The sequence below is a fragment of the Rhinoderma darwinii genome, chromosome 2 (assembly GCF_050947455.1).
Source record: "Rhinoderma darwinii isolate aRhiDar2 chromosome 2, aRhiDar2.hap1, whole genome shotgun sequence".
Lineage (NCBI taxonomy): Eukaryota > Metazoa > Chordata > Amphibia > Anura > Rhinodermatidae > Rhinoderma > Rhinoderma darwinii.
The window spans coordinates 356,610,782-356,638,268 of record NC_134688.1 but is presented as its reverse complement, the minus strand read 5'-3'; the positions used below and the strand labels follow the sequence as shown (position 1 = coordinate 356,638,268).

Here is a 27,487-nt window from a genome sequence, read left to right as displayed (position 1 = left end):
TTCTTCCCATTTTAGGGAATGCTCCATACTCCTTCTAGCTGTTCTCACAGCTCTTCAGATCATTCTGTCTCAAACAGTCTCCTTCCATTTTTTTTTTTTCACTTTCCCTCTGTAGTCGCTGTTTCATTCTTCGTTTTTCCTGAGCTAGTGGTTGGAGCCTAACCATACATTGCACACATAGGGAAGATAACATCATGCTCTCCTATCTCTTTCTAGCATAACCCTCAGAGACCACAGCAACATGGGGGACATTACACATCAGTAATGTGCAGTATAGCTGTGAATTCAGCATGCGTGAGTGTGAAGACTCCGGGGTTCGGGCCCTGCTTTGCCTGTCAGGACAATCTGCCTTTACAAAGGCAATCCTTATTTCGGTCAGCCGTCACTGCCGGTTCCCCCCTGCGGTCATACAATAGTCAACACCAGGTTTAAAAACTGATACAGCACAGCATAGCAAGTACTATAAAATAACAAATACAAATGAACACATAGTGTTCCTCAACAAGTCCCCTTCACTCTCACCAAATTACTGTGTTGTCTAGTTCCCACAGGGTGCGCCAAACTCCAATTTTCCACTTAGCTGTACTGCAAGGCTTAGCCAGCCACCGGTTGCATTTGCATCTTTCATGGGCTGTCGTGCTCTCCCCCAGAACCGCTCCCACCTGTCTCTCTTCTTTTCGGGCAGACATACAGGTTAAGATTGGTTTTGGCACTAGGATTGTCACGATACTAGAATTTGGACTTCAATACCATTATTTTGTGTAGTATTGCGATTCTCAGTATCAAAATGATACTTTGCCAATGATAAAAATCTAAAACCCCAAAAATTCATGACACAATATGCCAGTAACCTAATTATCTAAGCAATGCCAAATGCGTATATATGCTTTCCATAGGATCTATGGCAATCAGTTGTGGTTCAAGATGAGAAGATCATTATTTTTATTGTTCAATTATTTATTTTTACACACAGAAATAATAGTTCGGTTACTTATACTTGAACTATATCAATAACTAGCAGAGTTACCCCGGCTTCGCACGGGTCTGTTTGTTTGTGTGTGTGGTTAAAAACTTTGTTTCAAATTCATAAGCCTCAGTCTGCTGGGGAGTTTCAGCAGTTTTCTGTTTGCTGTGATGTATCTGGTCAGCCTGGAGAGGGGCTTGCGTCTGTTGAGAGGTTTCAGCAATATCGGACAGCAGCCATATGCTTTCCTGCAGGTGTTGTCCAAGTGCAGGGCTCCTTTTTGGAAAGGGGCTCAATTTATGGGAGTGCTGAAATCCAGTATAGGTACAGTGTAGTATACGTACAGTCCGTACATGGGAGTGAAGAAAGATGGCTGGATTGTAATGGAAACCCGGTGTAAAACAAATCTGACTGGGTTGTTATTGGAACCTGGTGTAAAACGATGTATATGTAAGTGAGACTAAGAATGAAAAACCTGCAAGCTTCTATTTGCTAATACGGGTCATCTGATGTGATATGGAGGACCCTTGATGTGGAAGCCAGTGGTGCCATATTTGCTTATTTATTGCAATTTTTTGTCAATATGTCGAACGGTAGGCCCTAGAGAGCTCAGAGTTACCCGGCTTCGCAGGGGTCTATTTGTTTGTTGTGTGTGTGTGTGGTTAACAACTTTTGTTTCCTACTGATATGCCTCAGTCTGCTGAGGAGTTTCAGCAAATTGCTCTGACATATTGTCAGCCTGGGGACGGGCTTGGGTCTGCTGAGAGGTTTCAGCAGCTCTGGCAGCAGCCATGTACTTTGCCGACGGAGTCTTTCATCCAAGTGCAGAGTTCCTTTTTTGGAGGCATAACTGGTGTGGAATGGTTGAAATTTTTGAGAATGCTCAAATCCAGTATAGGTACAGTGCAGTATATGTACAGTGAGTAATACGTCGATTACAGAAAAACGGCTGGGTTGTTATGGCAACCTGGTCTAAAACTGTGTGTATGTGAGCTAAGGATGAAGGACCTGCAAGCTTCTATTGGCTAATACGGGTAATCTGATGTGATATGGAGGAAGGTCCTTGATGTGGAAGCCAATGATAACATATTTGCTTTTGTGAATATGTCAAGAAAAGTAGGTTCTAGAGAGCTGAAACCCGGTCTAAACCCATTGGAAGAGTGTGATTTACTTATGTGCCGAATTTGGTGCAGATTGGTCCAGTCGTATGGCCGTGCGAAAAGAACAGACAATAGAAAAACTACCCAGCGCTGCGCGGGTATAACGTGTCAGTCCGTCTGTTTGTGTGTTCATTGGATTTGTTCCAAGGGTGCCCAGGAGGCCAATCCATGCCCTCGTATTTTCTTGGTTTACGGGGAAATTGCTAGTAGCCCATTATACCCTGGCAGTTACACACTTTATTTACATTTTTTACTTCCTAAATTCCTCACCGCTAAACTGGTAGGAAATGGAGGAAAGACTGTGACAGAGCCTGTTGATTAACAACATTGGCAGTTTTATTACCATTTGGCCATAGACTATGGTTGGATCATAATTGAAAACCGCATCATGCATGAAAGTCCACTCATTAGCACGCTGAACATGATGCGCTCTATCAGCTTGCTTTCTGGTCTGGGTTCGGGAAGGAGTCTCTGCGCTTCTGAGATCCACTTGTCTGATCTGTTGCTGAGAGCCCGGGTTTGTTGAGGAGTTTCAGCAACTCGAGCAGCAGTATGACGCATTTCATCAGCTTGCATTTTAGCAAGAGGAGTCTGGGCAACTGGTAATTCAGCTTTCCTCCTGGCCATAAGTAATCTGATTGGTTGCTATGAATAGCCGCTCTCCTGTACCTTCCCAGCTAGGATTATCTTGTAAAGTGCACTACCTGCTACTGCCAGATAAAAACATCTTTACTATGAAAGTAAATGTCTGTATTCGCTTTTATAGTATTGGATCGTGATAATGTGATAATGGCTGATAGTAGAGAACAACAGCAAGGTTGGGACCTTTATGAATACCTTCGATGTACCCATGTGCCAAATTTGAGGTCAAATAGTTCAGGTGTTTGGATGCCTATAGTGGACAGACAAACATTTATTCGCTCTAATGAGTGATAACAGAGAACAACGGCAAGGTTGGGACATTTATGAAAACCTTCCCGGACACCCGATGTACCTATGTGCCAAATTTGGGGTCAAATGGTTCAGGCGTTTGGATGCCTATAGAGGACAGACAAACAGACATTCACTTTTATAATATAGAATAGCAGAGTTACCCGGCTTCACACTAGCCTATTTGTTTGTTGTTTGCGTGTGTGGTTAAAAACTTCATTTCCTACTGATTATGAAGCCAACATATCCAATAAATTCCAAGTGCAGGGTTCCTTTTTAGAGGCATGACTTGTCTGAAAGGGGTTCAAATTATAAGAATGCTGAAATCCACAGGCTTGGTTCTGTTGAGAGATTTCAGCAGCTCGGGCAGCAGCCATGCGCTTTGCCACAGGATTCTTTCATCTAGGTGCAGGTTCCTTTTTGGAGGTTCCTTTTGGACTGGTATGAAAGGGTTTCAATTGATGGGAATTCTCAAATCCAGTATAGGTTCAGTTCGTAGAGTGGCTTGGTTGTTATGTAAACCTGGTCTAAAACTGTGTGTATGTGAGTGAGGCTAAGAATGAAGGACCTGTGAGTTTCTATTGGCTAATACGGGTCATGTGATATGGAGGAAGGTTCTTGATGTGGAAGCCAGTTTGGTTTTTTGAATATGTCAAACGGTACGTCCTAGAGAGCTGAAACCCAGTCTAAACCTTAGGAAGCACGTGATTTACTTATGTGCCAAATTTGGTGCAGATTGGTCCAGTCGTTTGGCCGTGCAAAAAGAACCTGCAACAGATGACAGAAATTCATATATATATATATATATATATATATATATATATATATATATATTTATATATATTTATATACACTACCGTTCAAAAGTTTGGGGTCACCCAGACAATTTTGTGTTTTCCATGAAAACTCACACTTATTTTATCAAATGAGTTGCAAAATGACTAGAAAATATAGTCAAGGCATTGACAAGGTTAGAAATAATGATTTTTATTTGAAATAATAATTTTCTCCTTCAAACTTTGCTTTCGTCAAAGAATGCTCCATTTGCAGCAATTCCAGCATTGCAGACCTTTGGCATTCTAGCTGTTAATTTGCTGAGGTAATCGGGAGAAATTTCACCCCATGCTTCCAGAAGCCCCTCCCACAAGTTGGATTGGCTTGATGGGCACTTCTTGCATACCATACGGTCAAGCTGCTCCTACAACAGCTCTATGGGGTTGAGATCTGGTGACTGCGCTGGCCACTCCATTACAGATAGAATACCAGCTGCCTGCTTCTTCCCTAAATAGTTCTTGCATAATTTGGAGGTGTGCGTTGGGTCATTGTCCTGTTGTAGGATGAAATTGGCTCCAATCAAGCGCTGTCCACAGGGTATGGCATGGCGTTGCAAAATGGAGTGATAGCCTTCCTTATTCAAAATCCCTTTTACCTTGTACAAATCTCCCACTTTACCAGCACCAAAGCAACCCCAGACCATCACATCCAAACACCTCAAACTTCGATTCGTCTGTCCATAACACTTTTTTCCAATCTTCCTCTGTCCAATGTCTGTGTGCTTTTGCCCATATTAATCTTTTCCTTTTATTAGCCAGTCTCAGATATGGCTTTTTCTTTGCCACTCTGCCCTGAAGGCCAGCATCCCGGAGTCGCCTCTTCACTGTAGACGTTGACACTGGCGTTTTGCGGGTACTATTTAATGAAGCTGCCAGTTCAGGACCTGTGAGGCGTCTATTTCTCAAACTAGAGACTCTAATGTACTTGTCTTGTTGCTCAGTTGTGCAGCGGGGCACACACTTCTCTTTCTACTCTGGTTAGAGCCTGTTTGTGCTGTCCTCTGAAGGGAGTAGTACACACCGTTGTAGGAAATCTTCAGTTTCTTGGCAATTTCTCGCATGGAATAGCCTTCATTTCTAAGAACAAGAATAGACTGTCGAGTTTCACATGAAAGCTCTCTTTTTCTAGCCATTTAGAGAGTTTAATCGAACCCACAAATGTAATGCTCCAGATTCTCAACTAGCTCAAAGGAAGGTCAGTTTTATAGCTCCTCTAAACAGCAAAACTGTTTACAGCGGTGCTAACATAATTGCACAAGGGTTTTCAAGTGTTTTCTAATCATCCATTAGCCTTCTAACACAGTTAGCAAACACAATGTACCATTCGAACACTGGAGTGATGGTTGCTGGAAATGGGCCTCTATACACCTATGTAGATATTGCATTAAAAACCAGACGTTTGCAGCTAGAATAGTCATTTAGCACATTAACAATGTATAGAGTGTATTTCTGATTAATTTAATGTTATCTTCATTGAAAAAAACTGTGCTTTTCTTTCAAAAATAAGGACATTTCTAAGTGACCCTAAACTTTTGAACGGTAGTGTGTATATATATATATATATATATATATATATATATATATATATTATAGAGAGAGAGATTAATATTTGACTGTTTTTTTTTTTGGTTTTTTTTTAAATAAACAAATGTCAATACAAAAAGCTAGAATAGTGAAGGAAAGCTGATTTTAAAGTATGACCCATATACATAATAATAGTTTTCATTTTAAACTAATTGTTACCTTTTCGGCTTGTTTAGAACCTAAGATCTCCTCATGGAACTGAAAATAAAAGCTACATAAGCAGCAATTCAGGTAGATATTTCTTCAATGTAATCTTACTAATTTTGAGAGTGCAAATTTGTAAACTACGGTACCTGTTTTATGTTTTCTTTTAGATTGCATTTCATTGAAAGTTTCACCAATAGCAGTCATTGAAGAAGAGGTACGTTTGTATGTTTCCAAAACCTTCAATAGGAATAAAGAGAGGAGTGAAGAACACTATTACTGAAAACCTAGTGGGTCTACTAGATAAAGGGGAGGAAATGTTATTAAAAACTGGCCATACACAATAAGACAGGGCTGTATACAGCATTTTGTCATGAATGGAGAAGGTTTTCAAGATCACACACAAGGGCACGTGCCCATAAATGCACATGCATATAGATGCATAAATGCATACACACTCACACACACACACTTGCCAGTCAGTTAGTGCCCTCACAACAAAGCCCCTCATAAAAGTGTTATACACAGTGGTGCATGCTGTATGATAAATCTTGCACATCTTGCTAGACATGTTGGATACTTTTTTTTTTCCTTATACCACCTCTTGATTGGCTAAGTTTGCACTAGTTTTTTTTGTGCCCAAATTTTGCACAATTTTGGCTAACTTTGTTGCATTTTAAACCGCACCACTATCTGACAGACCATGCCCTTCAGAATAGGCCATTTCCTTGTTGAACGAGGCACAAAACGGGTCTTAAATAGTTTTAAAAAAGTGGTGCACGGCATGTGCGACAGAATTCTGTCTCAATTTGAGCCAGGGTTGTGGTGCGTTTTGAATAGTAAATCTGCACTCTGTTCTGCCGTTCCTGTTTTTTCTCCTCGAAATATGAATAAATTAACAACTGGGTATTATCAATGCTTTGTCAGTGTGGTGTGTCCCTACACACTCTGACACTGTACAAACATTACTGACTTTGTAGTGACGCACCCTATATAAAGGGGGAGTGGAATAGCCCAGTTGTCTTTCATGCATTTCCAGGCGTAATAACAGATGAATGGATCCAGCATTGTTCTTCATGGGGAATGCAAATACTGTCTACAACAAACATGTCACGAGAGCTGACATCTCCTCTTTAAACCATCTGTACTTAACTTGCATCTTTGTGAAATGGACAATTTGTGTTCATTTTCCAGGAGCTCTTCAGTTCGCAGATTGAATAGTAGTATATAGCACGTTATAGAGGGAGAAAACTTTGGCATCAGAAATGTTATATTTGATAATTTCTATAATCCCATCAGTTTTGAGTTTAGTGTATATATTTTTAACAGAGCCCAGACTCCATTAACCAGTTATATTCCAAACTGCACAAAGAAGCAGAAAAAATTAAGAAATGGAAATCCAATGTAGAGTATGAAATAAAAGAAAAAGAAACTAAAGTACAGGAAAAGAGAAACATTATAGATGCCCAGAAAAAAATCATACAGGAGTTGCAAGTAAGTAAATGCTATAAACTAATATTTAACAATACTTCTTAAATGGGTATTCCCAGATGAGTTATCAACTATCCTCTGTATAGGAGATAATTGTCTGATCGCTGGAGACTACACCACTGGGACCCCCACCAATCGCGAGAATGGGGTTTACCGAACCCCCATTTCTCCTCACTGCACCCCCGCAGTGGGAAGGAGCTTGAATGAAGTCCTATGGGACTGATTGAAACGGCCAATCTCTGTACTCTGCAGTTGCCATCATTTATATATACTTCCAATAGAGCGGCAGTACATATTCTCGACCTCTGCCCCATTCAATGTCCTCCTCACTGCAGTCAAGCAGTGAGGAGGAATAGGGTGTTCGGGCTCGGCACTCTCGTTATCTGGATGGGCCTATGGCGGGGCCCCATCAATCAAACAATTATCACCTATCCTCTGGGTAATATAGATATAGGCCCTTGCCACTAGGAGGCTGACACTAGGTAGTACAAAGAGTTGGCTCCACCCAGGCAGGCCATACCCCTCCCACAGACCATGGTTTAATCCGTTTTAGCCTAATGTCTGTAAGAGGCAGACATAACCTAAGGCCCTGAATGTGTTTCTAAGTGGGGAAGGAGGGTGTTTAGGCCTTGGCTGTGAATATGATGGTGGGGGTTTAAGCTCTATCCTCTGACGTGATTATACCGCAGGGGGGGCGTAAGATCTGCATGTGATTATACTGGGGAATTTAAAGGGGTTTTCCACATTTGAAAAACATCTATGCAATACATTTTAAACATGTAATAAACTATCTTTGTAATATACTTGCCGTTTCAAAGCTGTCGCGGCCTTCTAATACGAGGAAGTGTCACGTTACTCCGGCACCTTCATAACTTTTCTCTGATTTTCTTCCATCCTGACTTCCGGACAAACTCCTCTTCCGGTCTTCCATACGAACAGTTTGTCATTTGTGACGTCCCTTCTGTAGGCAGTTCCAGACGACGTCTTGCCAAAGTAGCGCCTACACGTTCACTTATATACTGATATAATGGGACTTCGTCTTTTACTCTCACTGCTCGAATGAGAGCAGGAAAATGACAACGGAGCTGGGTGTAGTAGGTGTGATAAGTCCCGGAAAAATTGCATGCTGGGACACAAGCGGTGCATGCCGCGTGCGGAATGACCGGAAAAGCAACTGAACGAACACGAACCGGTAAACAAACAACAAGATGTCAACAAACGAGCGTGATGTTAAAATAAAAGTTAAAAAATTACATCGATTTACAGGGGGCTTTATTAAAGAAATTTGCGAAGCATTGCAGTGTTTTTAAACAACAAAGTATTGGAAAACCCCTTCAAAGAGGCTCTGTCACCAGTTTATAAGTGCCCTATCCCCTATCTAATCTGATAGGTGCTGTAATGTAAAAAAAAAGCGTAAAAATTTTGGCATAGTTCATACGGTTGAAAAAAAGACATGTCCATCAAGTTCAACCAAGGGATGAGAAAAGAAGTAAAAAAAATTCTACACGTAAGATCTTATACTTTTTTGTTCTAGGAAATTATCTAAGGGTATGTTCACGCGGCCTATTTTCAGACGTAATTCGGGCGTTTTACACGTCGAATTACGCCTGAAAAAACGCCCCTAATACGCTTACAAAAATCTGCCAATTGCTTGCAATGTGTTTTACGGTGTTCTATTCCCACGAGGTGTAATTATACACGTCGCTGTCAAAATACGGCGCGGAAAAAGACGCCCGCGAAAAAGAAGTGCATGTCACTTCTTGGGACGTTTTTGGAGCCGTTTTTCATTGACTCCATTAAAACAGCTCCAATAACGTCCGTAAAATACACTGCGAAAAACGCGAATAGTTACAAAAACGTCTGAAAATCAGGAGCTGTATTTTGCTAAGCCGTGTGAACATACCCTTATACTGGGGGGCATTTGGATGTGTAGATGATTATACTGGGAGGAGAGCCATTCTTTGGATGATCTGTGTAGATCAAGGGTCAACAACCATTGGCACTCCAGCAGTTGCAATACTGCAATTCCCAGCATGCGCTGACAAGCCCTTAGCTGGACTAAAATAGTCTTTTTAGTCAAACATGCTTGGAATTGTAGGTTCACAACAGCTGGAGTCCTGTAGGTTGCAAACCCCTGGCGTAGATTATACTTGGGGGGTGTCACTCTGGATATGTATATGTCATTTTATTCTGGGAGATGAGTGCACTGGATGTGATCATCAGAGCAGTATTATAGTAATTATATTTTTGTACATAGTAGGCTGTACAATACATTTTCTACTGTTACCACCTCTGACGCACTTCCCGCCACAGAATCTGACCAGGAAAACCTTTTATTTTGGAATATGGTTTTAAAGGGAACCTTTCATCCCTGTTTTGCAGTTACACTTTAATCCTTGCAGTGCATGGCCGACATAGTCAGGGAGAATCACACTTATTCATGAGCTGCCACTCCACCTGCCACTGATTGGCTGGCTGATTTCTTTCTATTAGGGGGGATTCACACGAGCGTGTATTCGGTCCGTGCGGGCCGCGTGGTTTTCACGCGGCACGCATGGACCAATACAAGTCTATGGGGCAGTACAGACAGTCCGTGCTTTTTGCGCAGCATTTGTCTGCTGCACAAAAAGCGCGACAGGTTCAATAACTCTGCGTATTTCGCGCATCACGCACCCATTGAAGTCAATGGGTGCGTGAAAATCACGCGCACCACACGGAAGCACTTCCGTGGGACGAGCGTGATTCGCGCAACAGCAGTGAAAAGGATGAATGAAAACAGAAAAGCACCACGTGCTTTTCTGTTTCCGAACATCCAAACGGAGTGTCTTTGCGATGAGCGAAGCCGGACAAGCGTACCGAACTTCACCGGGTTCGGCCAAACTCGTTTTGGCCGATCCCGGCAAAAAAATTATCGGTACGCGACGTCAGGAGATAGTCACTGTCCATGGTGCTGAAAGAGTTAAACTGTTTCAGCACCATGGACAGTGACTTCCGATCCCAATATACATGAACCTGTAGAAAAAAATACGAAGTTCTGACTTACCGCTAACTCCCGGCTTCTTCCTCCAGTCTGACCTCCCGGGATGACAATTAAGTCCAAGTGACAGCTCCAGCCAATCACAGGCCAAGCACAGGCTGCAGCGGTCACATGGACAGGCGCGTCATCCAGGGAGGTGGGGCCCGATGTCAAGAGAGGCGCGTCACCAAGGACGCGTCACCAAGGCAACGGCCGGGAAGTTCTCGGTAAGTACGAACTTTTTCTTTTTTTTCAACAGGTTTTTCGATATTGTGTTCGACATTCACTGTCGAGGGTGCTGAAAGAGTTAGCTCTTTCAGCACCTTGGACAGTGACGGGCGTCGACTAGCCTCATCTCTATGATGGCGGCTGCGCGAAAATCACGCAGCCGCGCATCATACACGGATGACACACGCAGCTGTCAAATGTTTTTTGCGCGCGCAAAACGCAGCGTTGTTTGCGCGCACAAAAACGCAACGTTCGTCTGTATCTGCCCTGAGGGTTTTGGTGCGATTTTCCACAGCACTAGGCAGGTAGAATTTGCAAGCGGAAACGCAAGATAAGTTGACATGCTGCAAATTTTAAAACATGCACTGCAGGTCAATTTCCGTCCTGAAATATACTGCAGCGTGTACATGAGATTTCCTGGAATCTCATTGACTATGCTGGTATTGTATTAGGGCTTATTCAGACGAACCGGATATACGTCCGTGCAACGCGCGTGATTTTCACGCGTGTCGCACGGACCTATATTAGTCTATGGGGCCGTGCAGACAGGTGCGTGATTTTTACGCTGCGTGAGTCCACAGCGAAAAACTCACGACATGTCCGTTCTTTGAGCGTATTTCGCGCATCACGCACCCATTGAAGTCAGTGGGTGCGTGAAAATCACACGCACCACACGGAAGCACTTCCGTGGGACGCGCGTGATTCGCGCAACAGCTGTGAAAAGGATGAATGAAAACCACGTGCTTTTCTGTTTACAAACATCCAAACGGAGTGTCATAATGATGGCGTCTGCGCGAAAATCACGCAGCCGCGCATCATACGGGGCTGACACACGGAGCTATCAAGTGGCATTTGCGCGCGCAAAACGCCGCATTTTTTGTGCGCGCAAAACGCACACGCTCGTGTGAATCCGGCCTTACATTGCAGATTTGACGCATGCAAATCCGCACGTAATACGCATTGATATATGATATATATATATATATATATATATATATATATATATATATATATATATATATATATATATATATATAACCCCTTGACGACAGACCTATTTTGGCCTTCATGACCAAGCATTCCCTTTTTTTTTTTTTTTTTTAAATCGACCTAGCCGTATAGGGACTTGTTTTTTTGTGGGATGAGTTGTATTTTTCAATGGCACCATTTTTGGGTGCATATAGTAAATGTAACTGTTATGAACTTTTTTTGGGTAGGGAATTGAAAAAAACAGCTATTCCAGCATTCTTTTTCACGTTTTAAATTTTACACCGTTCACTATGTGGCGTAAATGACGTGTTAACGTGTTAACTTTATTCTATAGGTTTTTTTTATGTTTTACTACGTTTGCCCAATAAAAATACTTTTGAACAAATATACTTTGTTTTTGCATCGCCACTTTGCAGGAGCCATAACTATTTTACGTTTTAAGTTGATTTAGCTTGTCGGCTCGTTTTCTGCGGCACAAGGTGCAGTTATCGCTACTGTTTTGGGGTACATGGGGCTTATTGATTAAATTTTGAGGGAGTTGGAAAAAAAAAAGCAATTTAGTTGTTTTCTGCGGGGTTTTTGTTGTACGGCGTTCGTCATGCGGTTTAATTTTTTTTAAATAAACTTTTATTTTTCCTATACAAAAAGAAGAAAATCTTAACCAGTGCCTGACCAGGGGCTTCACCCTCCTTCCTGACCAGGCCAATTTTTAAGTTTTAGCCATGTACCAATTTAAGGGCGGGTTCACACATGGCGGAATTCCACTTAAATTCCGCTGCGGACACTCCGCAGCGTTAATCCGCAGCGGAGCCGTTTCTCCATTGACTTTCACTTTAAATTAGCAGTGTTCGTTTACACGATGCGTACAATTCCGCTGCGGAGCATAGGCTGCGGAGCGGAATTTGGTGTCCGCAGCATGCTCTGTCTGTTGCGGAGCAGTGGCGGACTCATGGCGGAATTTCTCCATTGACTTCAATGGAGATTCAAAGTTCCGCAATGAAGTCCGCAGCTGTCATGCACATGTCATGTGTGCTGCGGATGCGTCTTGCTTTTTTAACTTGACATTTCTTCATTCTGGCTGGACCTATGTATTTCTAGGTCTACAGCCAGACTGAGGAAGTCAATGGGGCTCCCGTAATGACGGGAGCGTTGCTAGGAGACGTCAGTAAATAGTCACTGTCCAGGGTGCTGAAAGAGTTACGCGATCGGCAGTAACTGTTTCTGCACCCGGGACAGTGACTACCGATCACAATATACAGCAACCTGTAAAAAAATATAAGTTCAAACTTACCGAGAACTCCCTGCTTCTGTCTCCAGTCCGGCCTCCCAGGATGACGTTTCAGTGTAAGTGACGGCTGCAGCCAATCACAGGCAAAGCACAGGCTGCAGCGGTCACATGGACTGGCGCGTCATCCAGGGAGGTCGGGCTGGATGCCGAAAGAGGGACGCGTCATAAAGACAACGGCCGGTAAGTATGAAAATCGTTTCCTTTCACTAGGGAAAGTGCTGTCCCTTCTCTCTATCCTGCACTGATAGGGAGAAGGGAAGCACTTTTCCCGCAGTCTGCAGCAGCCAGTCCGCATCAATGTACTGCACATTTTGTGCAGATCCGCAGCAGAATCTGCAACGCAGATTCTGTGCGGCATCGATGCGGACAGTTGCGGAGGAATTCCGCCATGTGTGGTCATGCCCTAAAAGAAAATTGTTCTTCTATTACTCTTCTAAGCTATATGTATTTGGTCTTGGTTTTTTTAAGAACATGTTGGGCTTTCATATTGTATAAAAAAAATAATAGCTATATTTTACTTTTTAAAAAAATGTGGAAATACATTTTTCAAAAAATGTGAATTTAGATATGGCAACTTCTGCCGACTCCATCAATACAAAATGTGTGCACATTTCTTACAATGAATGGTGCGCAAACTGGCTTTTGGAGAGCAAATTTTCCAAAGCTGGTTTGCTGACCCATACGATCATTACAGATGTTGTGACGTGCTAAAACACTGTGAGCACCCCCAAAATGACTCTTTTTAGGAAATTAGACCCCCAAGGTATTCATTTAGTGACCTATAAAAGACTTAAGCCCTCTTTTTTTTTTTTCCAGACAATTCATTGACTTTGATGGAAAAAATTAAAACTGTCATTTGTTTTTTTACAAATATGTGAATTCAGGTGACCTTTTCTGACATCTGGTGCATGCCACTGGGTAAACACATCTGAATACATATTTGGTAACTTCTGCTGACTTCAACTATACCAAATATGTGGGCATTTCATACACTCTGGGCGCTAGGCGGAGCTTACAATGAATTGTGTGCAAACTGGCTTTTGGAGAGCAAATTTTTCAAAGCCATCTTTGTGTATGCGACCAGTGTCATGGCAAAAGCCACGTGTAGTTCCAGCATAAGGCCCCCTGTAACACGGGCGTGCCCATATTAACGGGCAGTGATTAAGGGCACAGCCGGCCGCGGACAGTCACTTGCATTTGCAGGCCGTGCTACCATTATAAAGTATGGGAGCGCGGTCTGTAAAATCAGAAAAAATAGGACATGTCCTTTTTTTTGCAGGTCATTTCTATGGCCCGGGCACCTTCCCGTAAATGTATGGGATGGCGTCCGCGGGCAATAGAAATGAATGGGTCCGTACTTTTATCCGCAATTACAGTCCGTAATACGGCCTAAAACTTGACATCTACATATGATCTACATCCATATACAGTATATATATCATATGAAAGATATAGATAGAGATAGGTAGATAGGAATAATAATTATCTTTATTTGTATAACAAAAAAATATTGCAATTTAGATACATATAAAGATATTATCATCTATCTATCTATCTATCTATCTATCTATCTATCTATCTATCTATCTATCTATCTATCTATCTATCTATCTATCTATCTATCTATCTAATCTATCTATCTATCTCTCTCATATCTATCTCTCTCATATCTATCTCTCTCATATCTATCTCTCTCATATCTATCTCTCTCATATATATTGATATATAGTATAGTTCTAGGCTGGGGCAACACGACGACTTTAGCCACGACACAGGTCCCATGGCCAAAAATTGGTTTGTTCAGTACAATTACCGCGACCACGTCACTTTCATTACTTGCCATGTACGCTACGGAACATAGTGATCTTTTGCTGTACGACTTGGCCAAAGTCGCAGTTTATCCCCAGCCTAAAACGATACTATATATCAATATATATGAGATAGATAGATAGAAATCTATTTATTGGAGATAAAAAAAAGTGCATATACTATTACTATTCTTCCTCCCTGTCTGCCTGGCAGGAGAGGGAAAAGTTACAGGGTGGGGTGTCGCGGGGTTGGGGGGGGGGGTCAGGGGCTGTCACGAGGGTGGGGTCGGGGGGGGGGTGCCACTAGAGGGGGGGAAGGAGGGATTATGGGGAAGCGCCGCCGACTGGGATATTATTGTGATCATTCTGACAGGTTGTCACAATGAGCACATGCCCAGAGACCACGCTGATTGGTCTCTGGGCAGAGCTCCGTGATGTCAGCTGTCTAGAAACTGCTGTATCACGGAGCAAAATGCCGCCACAGAGCGGAAAAACTATAAGGCCGGATTCACATGAGCGTGTGCGTTTTGCGCGCGCAAAAGGTCCATAACAGCTCCGTGTGTCAGCAGCGTATGATGCGTGGCTCCGTGATTTTCGCGCAGCCGCCATCATTATGACACTCTGTTTGTATGTTTGTAAACCGAAAAGCACATGGTATGGCCTAATATACTCCTCAACATTGAAATTGCAACACCAAGAAGGGCAAGCCATATGGTTATGCAAAGGAAGCAGCAGTGTCGCGAAGATCTGTAAATGATCAAATTTTCAAACACCTAGCTCCAATCTGTGGCATGTAGAAGGATTCCTGTAGATTGCACAGGTTGAAGCAGAGCACATAGAAAACAGTATCTCGTTAGGCCACGCCCCTCCTGCCTCCTTCTGACGCTGATTGCTTCTGCTCGTCTGGCATGCAGGGCGCGTTTTAGCAGCGATCAGCTGTTTTGATACAGCTGCTCTGCACCCCCCTATCTTCTCTACCTTCAATTTTCAGAACGCCCGGGACAGTGGTGAGAAACCGGGACTGTCCCGGCGGATTCGGGACGGTTGGGAGCTATGCATGAGAGCTGTTGAAGGCACAAAAGACTTTAAGTCACAGACCTATCATTCAGCATATATTAATGGGAGAGACCTGCCCACAGAAACTCTGAAACTAGAGCAACTTGCAAACGAAATATCAGAGGGTTTGAAAATGAATGATCAAGATTGTAGCCTGAAGCTTATAACCATTAGCATATATAAAAAATATATTTTTTCCATGTCAAGCATTTTCATAGCCTTTAATTCTAATGCAGGACATCAAATGGTGGATAATGTGTTTTGCGATAAATTATGTATAGCCATAATGTATAACTGCAGTATTAATATAAGCTGGCCAATAGGTTGTTGATATGAATATCACATTTCATCTTATGTCTTTGTAAAACTGAAAAGTTGACCCTTAAGGCTATGTTCACACAGAGTTTTTTGACGAGTTTTTTGACGCGGAAACCGATCTGCAAAAGTCGATAAAAACGGCCCGAAAATGCCTCCATTGATTTCAATGGGAGGTGGAGGGGTCTTTTTCCCGCGAGCTGTAAAATCACCTCGCGAGAGAAAGAAGGGACATGCCCTATGTTCGGGCGTTTACGCCTCTGACGTCCCATTGACTTCAATGGGAGACAGAGAGAGTATTTTGCGGTGTTTTATGCCCGCGGTGCTCAATGGCCGTGGGCGAAAATCGGCGTGCAGGGGAGGAAAATCTGCCTCAAACTTCCAAACAGAATTTTGAGGCAGAAATTCCGCCTGCAAAAAACTCCGTGTGAACATAGCCTTACCCAGGTATTTTTCTTTTGTATGTATGTTTCACATTCATTAAAGTCCTATTAATTTACTTTGCTTGGTTTCTAGTTTGAAAATGGAAAATTGAGATTAGAGTTGGAAGATGTGATCTATGGAAACAAAGAACTAGTAAAACAGTAAGCAGATTTTATAGCAGCTAGTGTATGCATATGGTTTTTTTTGTACTGTTGAAATTAGCAGTATATGGGCAATTTTCTAAAGCTGATCAGCAGTGAATTCTGACAGGTGAAGATGTATGTACTTAATTCTGCCTTATGTTCAAAGTAGCAAACAAACACAAAGATGCAGCCGCACCCTTCAAGTAAAGGAACTATAAAGATAGAAAATACACAAACATCAATTCCTCCCTTAATCTCTTCCCGCAAATGGATGGAACTGAATGTCCATTTTAGTGGTAAATATTGTACCGTTAAGTCCATTGAATGATGCAAACACAAGAACTGTGCAGTGGGTGCCGTCTGTAATATACAGTTGATATCCCACTGTAATGGTTGAGATCAGTGTTACCGCCGATCTCAGACATTTAATATCGACCGCTGCATCTAAGTGGTTTGACAGAGGGTGGAAACTTCCTCTGTACCCCATCGACCCCCTGCAAGCAATCGTGGTGTGTCAATGGCTGCTATGGCGACCAGGTAGCTTAACCTCTTCACATGCTGTGCCGTAACTGTACGTCCCGCAGAGGGCTTGCTTCCCGCATCAGGACGTACAGTTGCGGCGTAGTTCCCGGCACACACTGTCCTAACAGACAGTGTCCGGGAACCGGGAGGTCAGCTGTCCCAGACAGGTATATAACATATTATGCACTAAAATGGCATATCAGTGGAAAATTGCAATATTCATACCATCCTCTGTGCATTAACCCCTTTGCGCACTATGACTTAATAGCACGTCATCGTGCGGGGGTTGATGTATGGAGTGGGCTCACATGCTGAGCCCGCTACATACACTGCGGGTGTTGGCTGTGTATTACAGCTGACACCCAGGACTAACGGACAGGAACAGCGATCGTTATAGAAGCCTGTAAAAATAACAATATACTGCAATACATTAGTATTGCAGTATATTGTACCAGCGATCCAATGATCGCTCGTTCAAGTCCCCTAAGGGGACTAATAAAATGTGTAGAAGAATTAAAGTTATTAGTAGTGAGAAAAAAAGTTTAAAGTTAAAAAAAAACCTTTTCCCATTTTTCTTCTAAAGCAATGTAAAAAAATAAACAAAATTGGTATCGCTATGTCCTTAAAAGGCCGAACTATTACAATATACCATTTAACTCGCACGGTGATCACCGTAAAAAACGTAACTAATTTAAACCGCCAAAATCGCTGTAGTTTTCATTTTTACCGCACGGCGAAAGCTGTAAAAATGGAATCAGATCTTTTTCCTATATCAGCCCGCAAAGATTTTTTTTTCAGTTTCCCAGTACATTTTATGGTACTTTAAATGGTGTCAATAGAAACTACAATTCCTCCTGCAAGAAATAAGCCCTCATATCACTCTACTGATGGAAAAAGAAAAAAGTTATGGCTCTTGGAAGGCGGGTAGTGAAAAACGAAAATAAGAAAGCAAAAAATGGATCAGTCCTGAAAGGGTTAATTCATTTCTAATGAAAAAAAAACTTTTGACCACATGTGGGGTATTTCCGTACACGGGAGAAATAGCTTTACAGAAATTGGTTGTTTTTTTCTCCTTTATCCCTTGTGAAAATGAGAATGCAACATTTTAGTGGAAAAAAATGGTGATATTCATTTTCATGGCCTAATTCTAATAATTTCTGCAAAAGACCTGTGGGGTCTAAATGCTCACTATACCCCTAGAAAAATTCCTTGAGGGGTGTTTCCAAAATGGGGTAACTTGGGGGCTTTCCACTGTTTTGGTCCCTCCAGAGTGTTGCAAACGCGACTTGGCACCGAAAACCAATCCAGCAAAATCCATGCTCCAAAATCCAAATGGCGCGCCTTCCCTTCTGAGCCCTGCTGTGGGTCCAATCAGCAGTTTATTACCACATATGGGATATTGCCGTAATCGGGAGACATTGCTTTACAAATGTTGGGGTGCATTTTCTTTATTATGCGTTGTAAATATTACACATTTTTATGTTTTGTTTTTTTTAAAAAGTAGATTTTCATTTTTACAGACTAATTCTAATAAATTTATCGAAAAACCTGTGTGCTAAAATGCTAACTATACCCCTAGATAAATTCCTTGAGGGGTGTAGTTTCCAAAATGGGGTAACTTTTGGGGTGTTTCCACTGTTTTGGCACCACAAGACCTCTTCAAACCTGACAAGGTGCCTAAAATATATTCTAACAAAAAGGAGGCCCAAAATCCACTGGGTACTCCTTTGCTTCTGAGGCCAGTGTTTCAGCCCATTATCACACTAGAGCCACATGTGGGATATTTCTAAAAACTGCAGAATCTGGGCTATAAATATTGAGTTGCATTTCTCTGGTAAAACCTTTGTTACAAAGAAAAATGTATTCGAAATGAATTTCGGCAAAAAAAAAAAAAAATTGATAAATTTCACCTCTACTTTGCTTTAATTCCTGTGAAACTCCTAAAGGGTTAAAACACTTTGTGAATGCTGATTCTAATACCTTGAGGGGTGCAGTTTTCAAAATGGGGTGACTTCTGGGGATTTTCTAATATATAAGGCCCTCAAAGCCACCTCAGAACTGAACTGGTCCCTGAAAAATGGCCTTTTGAAATTTTCTTTAAAATATGAGAAATTGCTGCTAAAGTTCTAAGCCTTGTAATGTCCTAGAAAAATAAAAGGACATTGAAAAAACGATGCAACATAAAGTAGACATATGGGAAATAACTAGTAACTATTTTGTGTGGTATTACTATCTGTTTTACAAGCAGATACGTTTAACTTTAGAAAAATGCAAATTTTTGTACATTTTTTCTAAATTTTGGTGTTTTTCAGAAATAAATACCGAAATTATCGACCACATTTTTTCACTAACATAAAGTACAACATGTCACGAGAAAACAATCTCAGAATCGCTTGGATAGGTAAAAGCATTCCAACGTTATTACTACATAAAGTAACACATGTCAGATTTGAAAAAAATCTGCTGTGTCCTGAAGGCCAAAACAGGCTGGGTCCTGAAGGGGTTAACAATGGCCTCTTTGTCTGCCATGTACGGAAGACTATTAGGCCCTAATAGACTGCCTGTCAGTGGATAAAATGACATAAGTAGTGCAATGCATTATACCAGCGATCAGAAGCTAAGGCATTCAAGTCCTAAAAAAAAGAAATGTCTGAGAAAAATTATTCTATTAGGGTATGTGCACACGTAGTGACCAAAAACGTTTGAAAATACGGAGCTGTTTTCAAGGGAAAACAGCCCCTGATTTTCAGACGTTTTTTGAGCAACTCGCGTTTTTCGCTGCGTTTTTCGCGGCGTTTTTTACATCCGTTTTTGGAGCTGTTTTCATTGGAGTCTATGAGAAAATGGCTCCAAAAACGTCCAAAGAAGTGTCCTGCATGACAGGTTGTCTGCACAGTACGTCGGCAAACCCATTCATATGAATGGGCAGATGTTTGCCGACGTATTATAGCCCTATTTTCAGACGTAAAACGAGGCATAATACGCCTCGTTTACGTCTGAAAATAGGTCGTGTGAACCCAGCCTTACTATTTTTAAGTAATAAAAACAAATTCCCTTTTTTGCGTGATCAAGTCATTTAGAATTGGAAAAATGAAAAAACAAATCATACATAATTGAAATCACCAAGTTTTGTAATGATCTGAAATATATAAAAGTATCATGTTTATTACGCACGGTAATTACTGTAAAAAATAAATAAAAAATTAACAGCAATTGATTTGATTTTATGGTAAACTTTCATTAAAAAAAATGGAATAAAAAGTGATCAAAAAGTCCTATGTAACCCAAAATAATAATATAAAAAATTAGATCTCGTCTTGCAAAAAACAAGTCATGATACAGCTCCACCGATGGAAAAATAAAAAAGTTATGGCTCTGAGAATATGGTGATATCAAAATAGGATTCTGTTTTGAAAAAAGTGTTTTTGTAATGATGGGGGTGGGGAGACAGACAAGTGAGCCCTAATCTACCCGCCACTCAGTCCCTGCCTACTTGCAACGACCCTCCCTAGGCGACGGTACAACTGGGCGACGGTCCCTACGCTCAATAAGTGCACGACAGACAAACAGACAAGGGTACACAGAGCTAGGGGGAGAAGGGGCAGTTGCCCACGGCAACACCGTGAGCAACAAGAGAAGTTAACAAGCCGAGTCAAACCAGGAGTGTACGAGGTACCAAACGCAGAGCAGGAGAGTAGTCAGCAAGCCGGGGTCAATATGAAGCAAGGACAATAGTACAAGAAGCTGCAGCAGGGCCAGGAAACCAACGAGAAGAATCACAAGCAAAGGAGGAACAGGAAAGGCAGGTATAAATAGACAGAGGGCGGGAGCTAGCTCCGTCTGGCCAGGCTGTGATAGGTTCTCCCACTCCTAAGCCTGCCACCCTGAGTGGTGGAAGATGGAGTCAGTCTCACAGACATAGAAGCAGGTGCAGACTGATTATCTATGGGCGTTAACCCCGAAGCTGTGCCTGGCAGATCCTTTACAGTTTTACTTGGGTATCGACCCACAGAATAAAGTTAAAATCTCATTTATGCCGCACAGTGAATGGTGTAAAATAAAAAAAAAATGCTGTTTCTTGGTCTTCTGGAGTCCCAAAAATAAATTAAAAAGTTATAAAAAAATCTCATGGACCCTAAAATGGTACCAATAAAAACTACAGCTTGTCCCGCAAAAACAAGTCATCAGCCAGCTTCGTCAATGGAAAAATAAAAAAGTTCTGACTCTCAGAATGCAATGAAGCAACATTATGGATTTCTTCAAAGCGTACCACACATACATGGATTATTCAGGTTATTATTTATTTACTCAATTTTTATACCACCTTATTATGCCCTGATGTACTCTGCTCAGCTTACATATGATTCCACATTTGAAATGTAAGTATCAGTAAAACCCAAGCAAAGCTACTACCAAGCAAAATACGCATTTCAAAAACCAAATGGTGGTCCTTCAGAGCATGGCAGTGTGCCCAAAAAGCAGTTAATGACCAAACCGCAGTTTATGACCACATATGGGGTATTGCTGTACTCGGGAGAACCTGCTCAACAATTTATGGGGTGTGTGTCTCCAGTGGCACAAACTAAGCACAATATATTTTGCACTGACATGGCATGTCTGTGGAAGAATTAAAATTTTGACTCTGCAAAATCCACTTATAGCACTTATTTCTGGGAAAACACCGGTTGGGGTCAAAATGCTCACTATACCCCTAGATATACTCTTTAAGGGGTGTCGTTTCCAAAATGGAGTCTTTTGGGGATGTTGTGTTTTTGCACCTCAAGGCCTGTTGAAAAATGAAATGGTGCATGGAAGTCATCCTAATGAAAAGGAGGCACCAAAATCCGTAGGGTGCTCTTTCATTTCTGTGTTTTAGTCAATTAGCACACTAGAACAACATATGGAATATTTCTGAAAATTGCAGAATCTGGGTAATATTAAGTTGTGTTTCTTCATAAACCCTTGCTGTGTTACTGAAATAAATTGATTATTTGCAAAAAACAAAATCGAAATTTGTACGTTTTACCTCCGCTTTGCTTTTATTCCTGGAAAACACCTAACAGGCAAACAAACGTCCTAAATGCTGTTTTGAATACGTTAAGGGAAGGAACATACTAGGCGGGTACACTGCAGATTTCTGTAACAGATTTTATTGCAGGAAAATGTGCAGCGTATTACATTACCAACAGTGTGGGTGAGTTTTGAACAAATCTCAGCCACACACAGCGGATAAAATGTGCAAAATTTTTTTTTCATAACTTGATGAGGGATAATAGAGTGCGGTCTTGTCTTACCTTACCTCCCGCTACTGCACCAATTCACCCGCTGCATCCCCTTACCATACTGCTAACTAGCCCAATAAGACACAGAGACTTTGGCTTGGAATGAATTTGGCCACAGCAGCCATTTTATTAACAAAACAAAACAATTCCACACATCAATACACAGGAAATAAATAATCCCAATTTACATAACATTGGGGAGGGAGGTGCTTGAAGCTCAGGAAGGAGGATCTGGCGCCAATCTGCCCATACAATGTAATTTACCCCCAGCCGTCCAAAACACAGGCTCAGGGGAACCGTGACCAACCGCAGATGGCTAAAAACGTCACCTGTACCTACTCCTCGGAACACCACCCAGCAGGAGCCCAAATCCACCAGATCCCCAGAACATAATTTTGGGAGGGACCATCCCTACTATTAGTCCCTCCCCCACCAAATTTGACCAACTCCAAGGACCCCCAACCCTGCCACAGTGAGCATATCTTGACCCCCTCAAGTATGCGGGTTCCCCCACAACACCAAGGCCCGCTCGATTCCTTCCTGAATCCTTAATGCCCACAGATCCACACCCACTACATTCAAATGCACACCATCGGCCAACCAAAATTTACCCACACCATCCTCAAAATCAACATGACGCACAAACACTCTGCCATTCCTTGCCACAAATGCAGACACTGCCCTATTCACCTTCACCCGTGCCCTATTGATTGCCGACACGGACCTGATGTCCCTCCATGATTTCCGCGGTACAATTTCTGACCAAACTACCACCACCCTGGGAAAAACAGCCCATAGTCGCAGGAGATCGAATCGGATGTCCCGAATAAGCTCCCTAAATGGACGGACGTCCAGGTCATTCCCCCCAAGGTGGGTTTGTTTAGATTGGCTTTCTTCTGGGCATTTTTCGGAGCACTTAGGGTGGGGGAGTTAGTACCAATACCCCCGGCGCCCTGTCCAGCCCTGCCGAGTGATTGAACTCTGTCAGAACCCTCGCCAACGACATGCCCCGGAATCCGAGCTACCGCAGCGTGGCTACCGATCTATCGAATCCCAGCTGGCGCCCGTCCGGCCGAACGTCCACCTGAACCGCCCCCAATGGTCATAAGAGTGCCCAAAGATCCATACCAGGCACGGTGACTGGTCTGAAAAAGAATGAGCACAACCGTTCGGCATGAGCAATAACACGAGCCTCAATCACGCCCCCACCCCCACTGGACAACTGCTCCCCCCACCTTCCCCTGCCCTTATGCAAGCAAGTGCGGACGCACATATGTTTTATATCGACGAGATTACCACCTCCCTATACGACATACCGCTTCCATGGCTGCCCCAATCCGAAATGAATGTGGCGCGTAAGATCTATCATCTAGGCCCATGAACCGCAGACACCTTCGAAAAACAGCCATAAACTGGAAACGAGACATAAACCCCCCCCCCGTCCGCATGATGCAGCAATGGACCTGCCCCCAACTCGTTACTCCCCAAGTAAGACACTAAAGTACGCACCGGACACATGACATTGTATCCAGCACCACCCGCTTTCCTCTCCCTGACTGATCCGTTTTAGACTGGCAAATCCAGAACTCTACCCTGCCCTGAAGTTGCGTTACATCCTCCCTTAACACACCCTTCGGCCGCGATCTACTTGGTGCCACTAACTCCCCAGCCTAAGCGCTCCAAAAATGGCCAAGAGAAAGCCAATCTAAACAAACCCACCTCATATCCGGAGGTGCACACCCCGTCCACTTCCGAACCCAGTTGTTCTAGCAACGCAAATGACACGGACGATGCCTATCAGACACCACCTGTCCCCCTCAGGGCCTGGCCGACTAGGAAATCCTTTGTGACGTCCTGTCGTTCCCGCCATTTGCATCCAAAAGCCAAGGCCGCCACAAAGCGATTCACCTTCGCGACTGACCAACCCGCAGCCGACACATAGCCTAAAAATGCAAGCAACGCAACCATCCAGTCATCATCCGTTACCACCCCATCCACTGCCGTCAACCACTCCTCCCAATCTCTCAACGCTGCCTCATACGCTAACCACGTCCCTGGAGCCAACGACGAACAGATCAGCCGACCCGCTCCCTGCAGACCAGATCCCACAAGTGCGCTGGACAGACAAGCCCCTCTGCCTCTGCTTCCGGGGCTAACATCCGGAACTGATCCCACTGTAACCGAGAAAGAGAATCCGCAATTGAGTTGTCGACCGCTGGTACATGCACCGCAGTAACCCACGCATTCAATGACAAACACAGCAAAACTATATGTCGCAACAAACAGACCACAGGGGGAGATGACGCGGAAACATTGTTAATTGCCATCACCACCCCCACATTGTCACAGTGAAACCGCAACTTCCTGTTCCTGAACCGCTCCCCCCATATTGTAACCGCCACGACAATGGGAAACAATGCCAAAAATGCCAGGTTCCGAACCCAGCCCTCCTCTACCCATGTGATGGGCCACTGCCCCACACACCACTGACCCCTGCAGTAAGCGCTGAAGCCCACTCTACTAGATGCATCGGTGAATAAGTTCCAATCAAAACTATTAACCACCGGTGCCATGATAACTGATCGTCCATTGTACCGGTCCAAAAACTCTGATCACACCTTTAAGTCGTCCCGATGTTCTCTGACTAAGCAGACAAAATAATGAGGTGCCTTTACCCCCGCCGTAGCTTGACCCAACCACCTACAAAATATCCTGCCCATGGGCATAATCCGACACTTAAAATTAAGCTTCCCCAGGAGAGATTGCAAGTCCCGCAGATTGATTTTCCGCACGTGCTGCGTTTTTCCCAAAAGCAACTTTAAATCCTGCAATTTCTCCAGGGGAAGGCGGCATTCCATACGCTCTGTCAATCGTGATACCCAGAAACACCATCACTGGACTGGGGCCCCCCATGTTTTTTCCAACACAAGCGGCACCCCGAACTGTCTACACACCCACTGCACAGTTGATAACAGGTTGCTACACACCAGGGAACCTGCCGGCCCAAAACAAAGAAAATCACCAAAGTAATGAATGATTGAGGCCACCACCGACACCTCACAAATAACCCACTCCAAGAAGGAACAAAACGCTTCTAAATAGGCGCAGGAGATCGAGCAGCCCATCGGTAAACTTCTGTCCACAAAATAACTCCCCTCCCTATAGCACCCCAGCAACCAAACGCTCTCTGGATGTATTGGAAGTAACCTGAAAGCTGACTCTATATCCGTCTTTGCCATAAGCGCCCCCTTTCCGTACCGCTTAGCCCAATCAACTGCCGCATCAAATGAAGTGTAAACCACTGAACATATAGACGGATCGATGCCATCATTCACAGAAGCCCCCTTCGGATGTGACAGGTGATGGATAAGCTGAAACTTGTTGGGTTCCTTCTTGGGGACCAACCCAAGTGGGGAGACCACCAAGTTCGGAAAGGGGTTCAAAACAAAAGGCCCCGCCATTCTACCCAGCCCCACCTCCTTTCTCAATTTTTCTGTCACTATTGATGGGAACTCCCGAGCCGACTTTAAGTTACGCAGCGAAAAGGGGACCTCATTCGGCGGAGGTATACGAAACTCGGCCCTAAAACCTGCCTTCAGCAACACAGCCCTCTCCCTATCCGGATATCTACCTAGATATGGCAGCATCTCTGCCAGCTTCACCGGTGTCTCCCCCATGGACACCCGCACTGGCTCCCCTTTCCTTTCTTGAAGCAGCGGGATGACCCATGGGATGCCCCCCCCCCCCCGCGCAAACGGAGCAGGAGTGCTTGAATTTGCATTATGCTCCGAACTTACACTGGCCGTCATTAAACTGCCAGCACAAGCCAGTTTTGCTTTTTCCTCACCGGCGCCATTACCCTCAGCCATAACCCAATATCCTTCTGATCCCACCATATACTGGGACGGACCACCTTACGCTGTCTGAACTGCTCGTCATATCTGAGCCAGGTCATCCCCCGGTGAACCCTGTACGCCTCACCTATGGCATCTAGATAGCAGGAGAGTCCGGAGCAGTTATCCGGCGCCTTCTCTCCTATGACACGCGTTAATAGAGCAAACGCCTGCAACCAGTTAGGAAAAGTTTGGGGTATTAATCTATACCTACGCTTCTCCTCCTTCTCTTTCTTACTCTCCACCCGCTTTGGCTTTTCGAAATTAAATTTCTCCAGTGGTAGCAGCGAAAGAAATCTCTACATAGTCGTCCTTCCATATCTTCTCCTTAACCACTGGGTGTAAATGCGCTCCCAGGGGGCCCTCAAAGCAAACATACACCTCCCCCTTCGCCTTATCATCTAACCGCACCCGATCAACCTCTCCATCCTTATCAGTCTGAACAGACACTGCCACGCCCAACTCCCAAACTGTAACACCCTGCCCCCCAGTGCCTGTCCCCTGCAGCCCATGAGCCGCGCCCACGGCCCTTGCCCATGCATCAACCGGCGACTGACTCCCCCAGAAACCGACATTCTGGCATCACGACAATATTTCCCGCACACTCCCCAACAAATCATGCAAACTATTGTCCTGCCCCTGCCCTACCCCATCCACACATTCCCTTACTAACCCCCTTTGTGACGCCCCGCCCTTGGAAGCTAAGGCTAGCATGATTAAAATACGGACTTGTGTACTCACCGGGCTGCGTAGGAGCTGTGGGCCCACTGGCCGGGAAAACCGGATCATCCCGTTGTCCTTCTCAATATGCCTCCTGTTCTCCCGCATGGCACTCTTCGTGCTGAGACTCGTACCTCGTCTCAGCAGTCCCTGGAGGGCCTCTCCTGCCGCCCTCCGCCCATGCTGGCAACAACAGTGTCCGCGATGTCCGTGCTCTTTTGTCCTCCAACGCTGAGCCGGTGGGATGCCGCCCACCGCTATTGCCCCACACGACCACCGACTGTGGTCACCGAGCGATGTCGTCGTCCACGATGTCGTCCTGGAGACAGGCAGGCCGCCCGACTGGAGCATCGCCAGGTCGTCCTGCCGCAGATCCTGGTGCAATTGTCCTGGGGCCTAAAGGCATCCCTTGCCTTCTGGGGACCCTGACCCCGCTGGCTCCGGCCGGGAGATGGGATTCCTGCCAGCCCGGGGCCTACGCCCAGGATGGGAGGGCAGAAGGCCCCGACCTCCAGGGTCCCTGGTGGGGCTCTTAACCCTGCGCTGGGCCCTGGGAGTCCCTTCTGGGCTCACCCTTGCTGGTGGCCTGGCCCTCCTGGACCGCCGTGTTTGTCCCTTCAGGGGATTGCGGTTCTGCGATCCCCCAGCCACCTCACCTATCGATACTGCACCATCTGTTATGGGTGCCGCTGTGCCG

General features: G+C 44.1%; 1 protein-coding gene across 3 annotated transcripts in view; it reads left to right on the top strand.

Annotated features, from left to right (window-relative positions):
• SYCP1 (synaptonemal complex protein 1) overlaps window positions 1–27,487 on the top strand; it is a 433,751-nt gene that overhangs the window by 82,884 nt on the left and 323,380 nt on the right. For all 3 annotated transcript variants that reach the window (XM_075850715.1, XM_075850716.1, XM_075850717.1), the window contains exons 3-6: window positions 5,648–5,702; window positions 5,786–5,832; window positions 6,945–7,109; window positions 16,324–16,391. In XM_075850715.1, coding sequence (XP_075706830.1) covers window positions 5,648–5,702; window positions 5,786–5,832; window positions 6,945–7,109; window positions 16,324–16,391 — 335 coding nt within the window. The remainder of the gene's footprint in view (window positions 1–5,647; window positions 5,703–5,785; window positions 5,833–6,944; window positions 7,110–16,323; window positions 16,392–27,487) is intronic.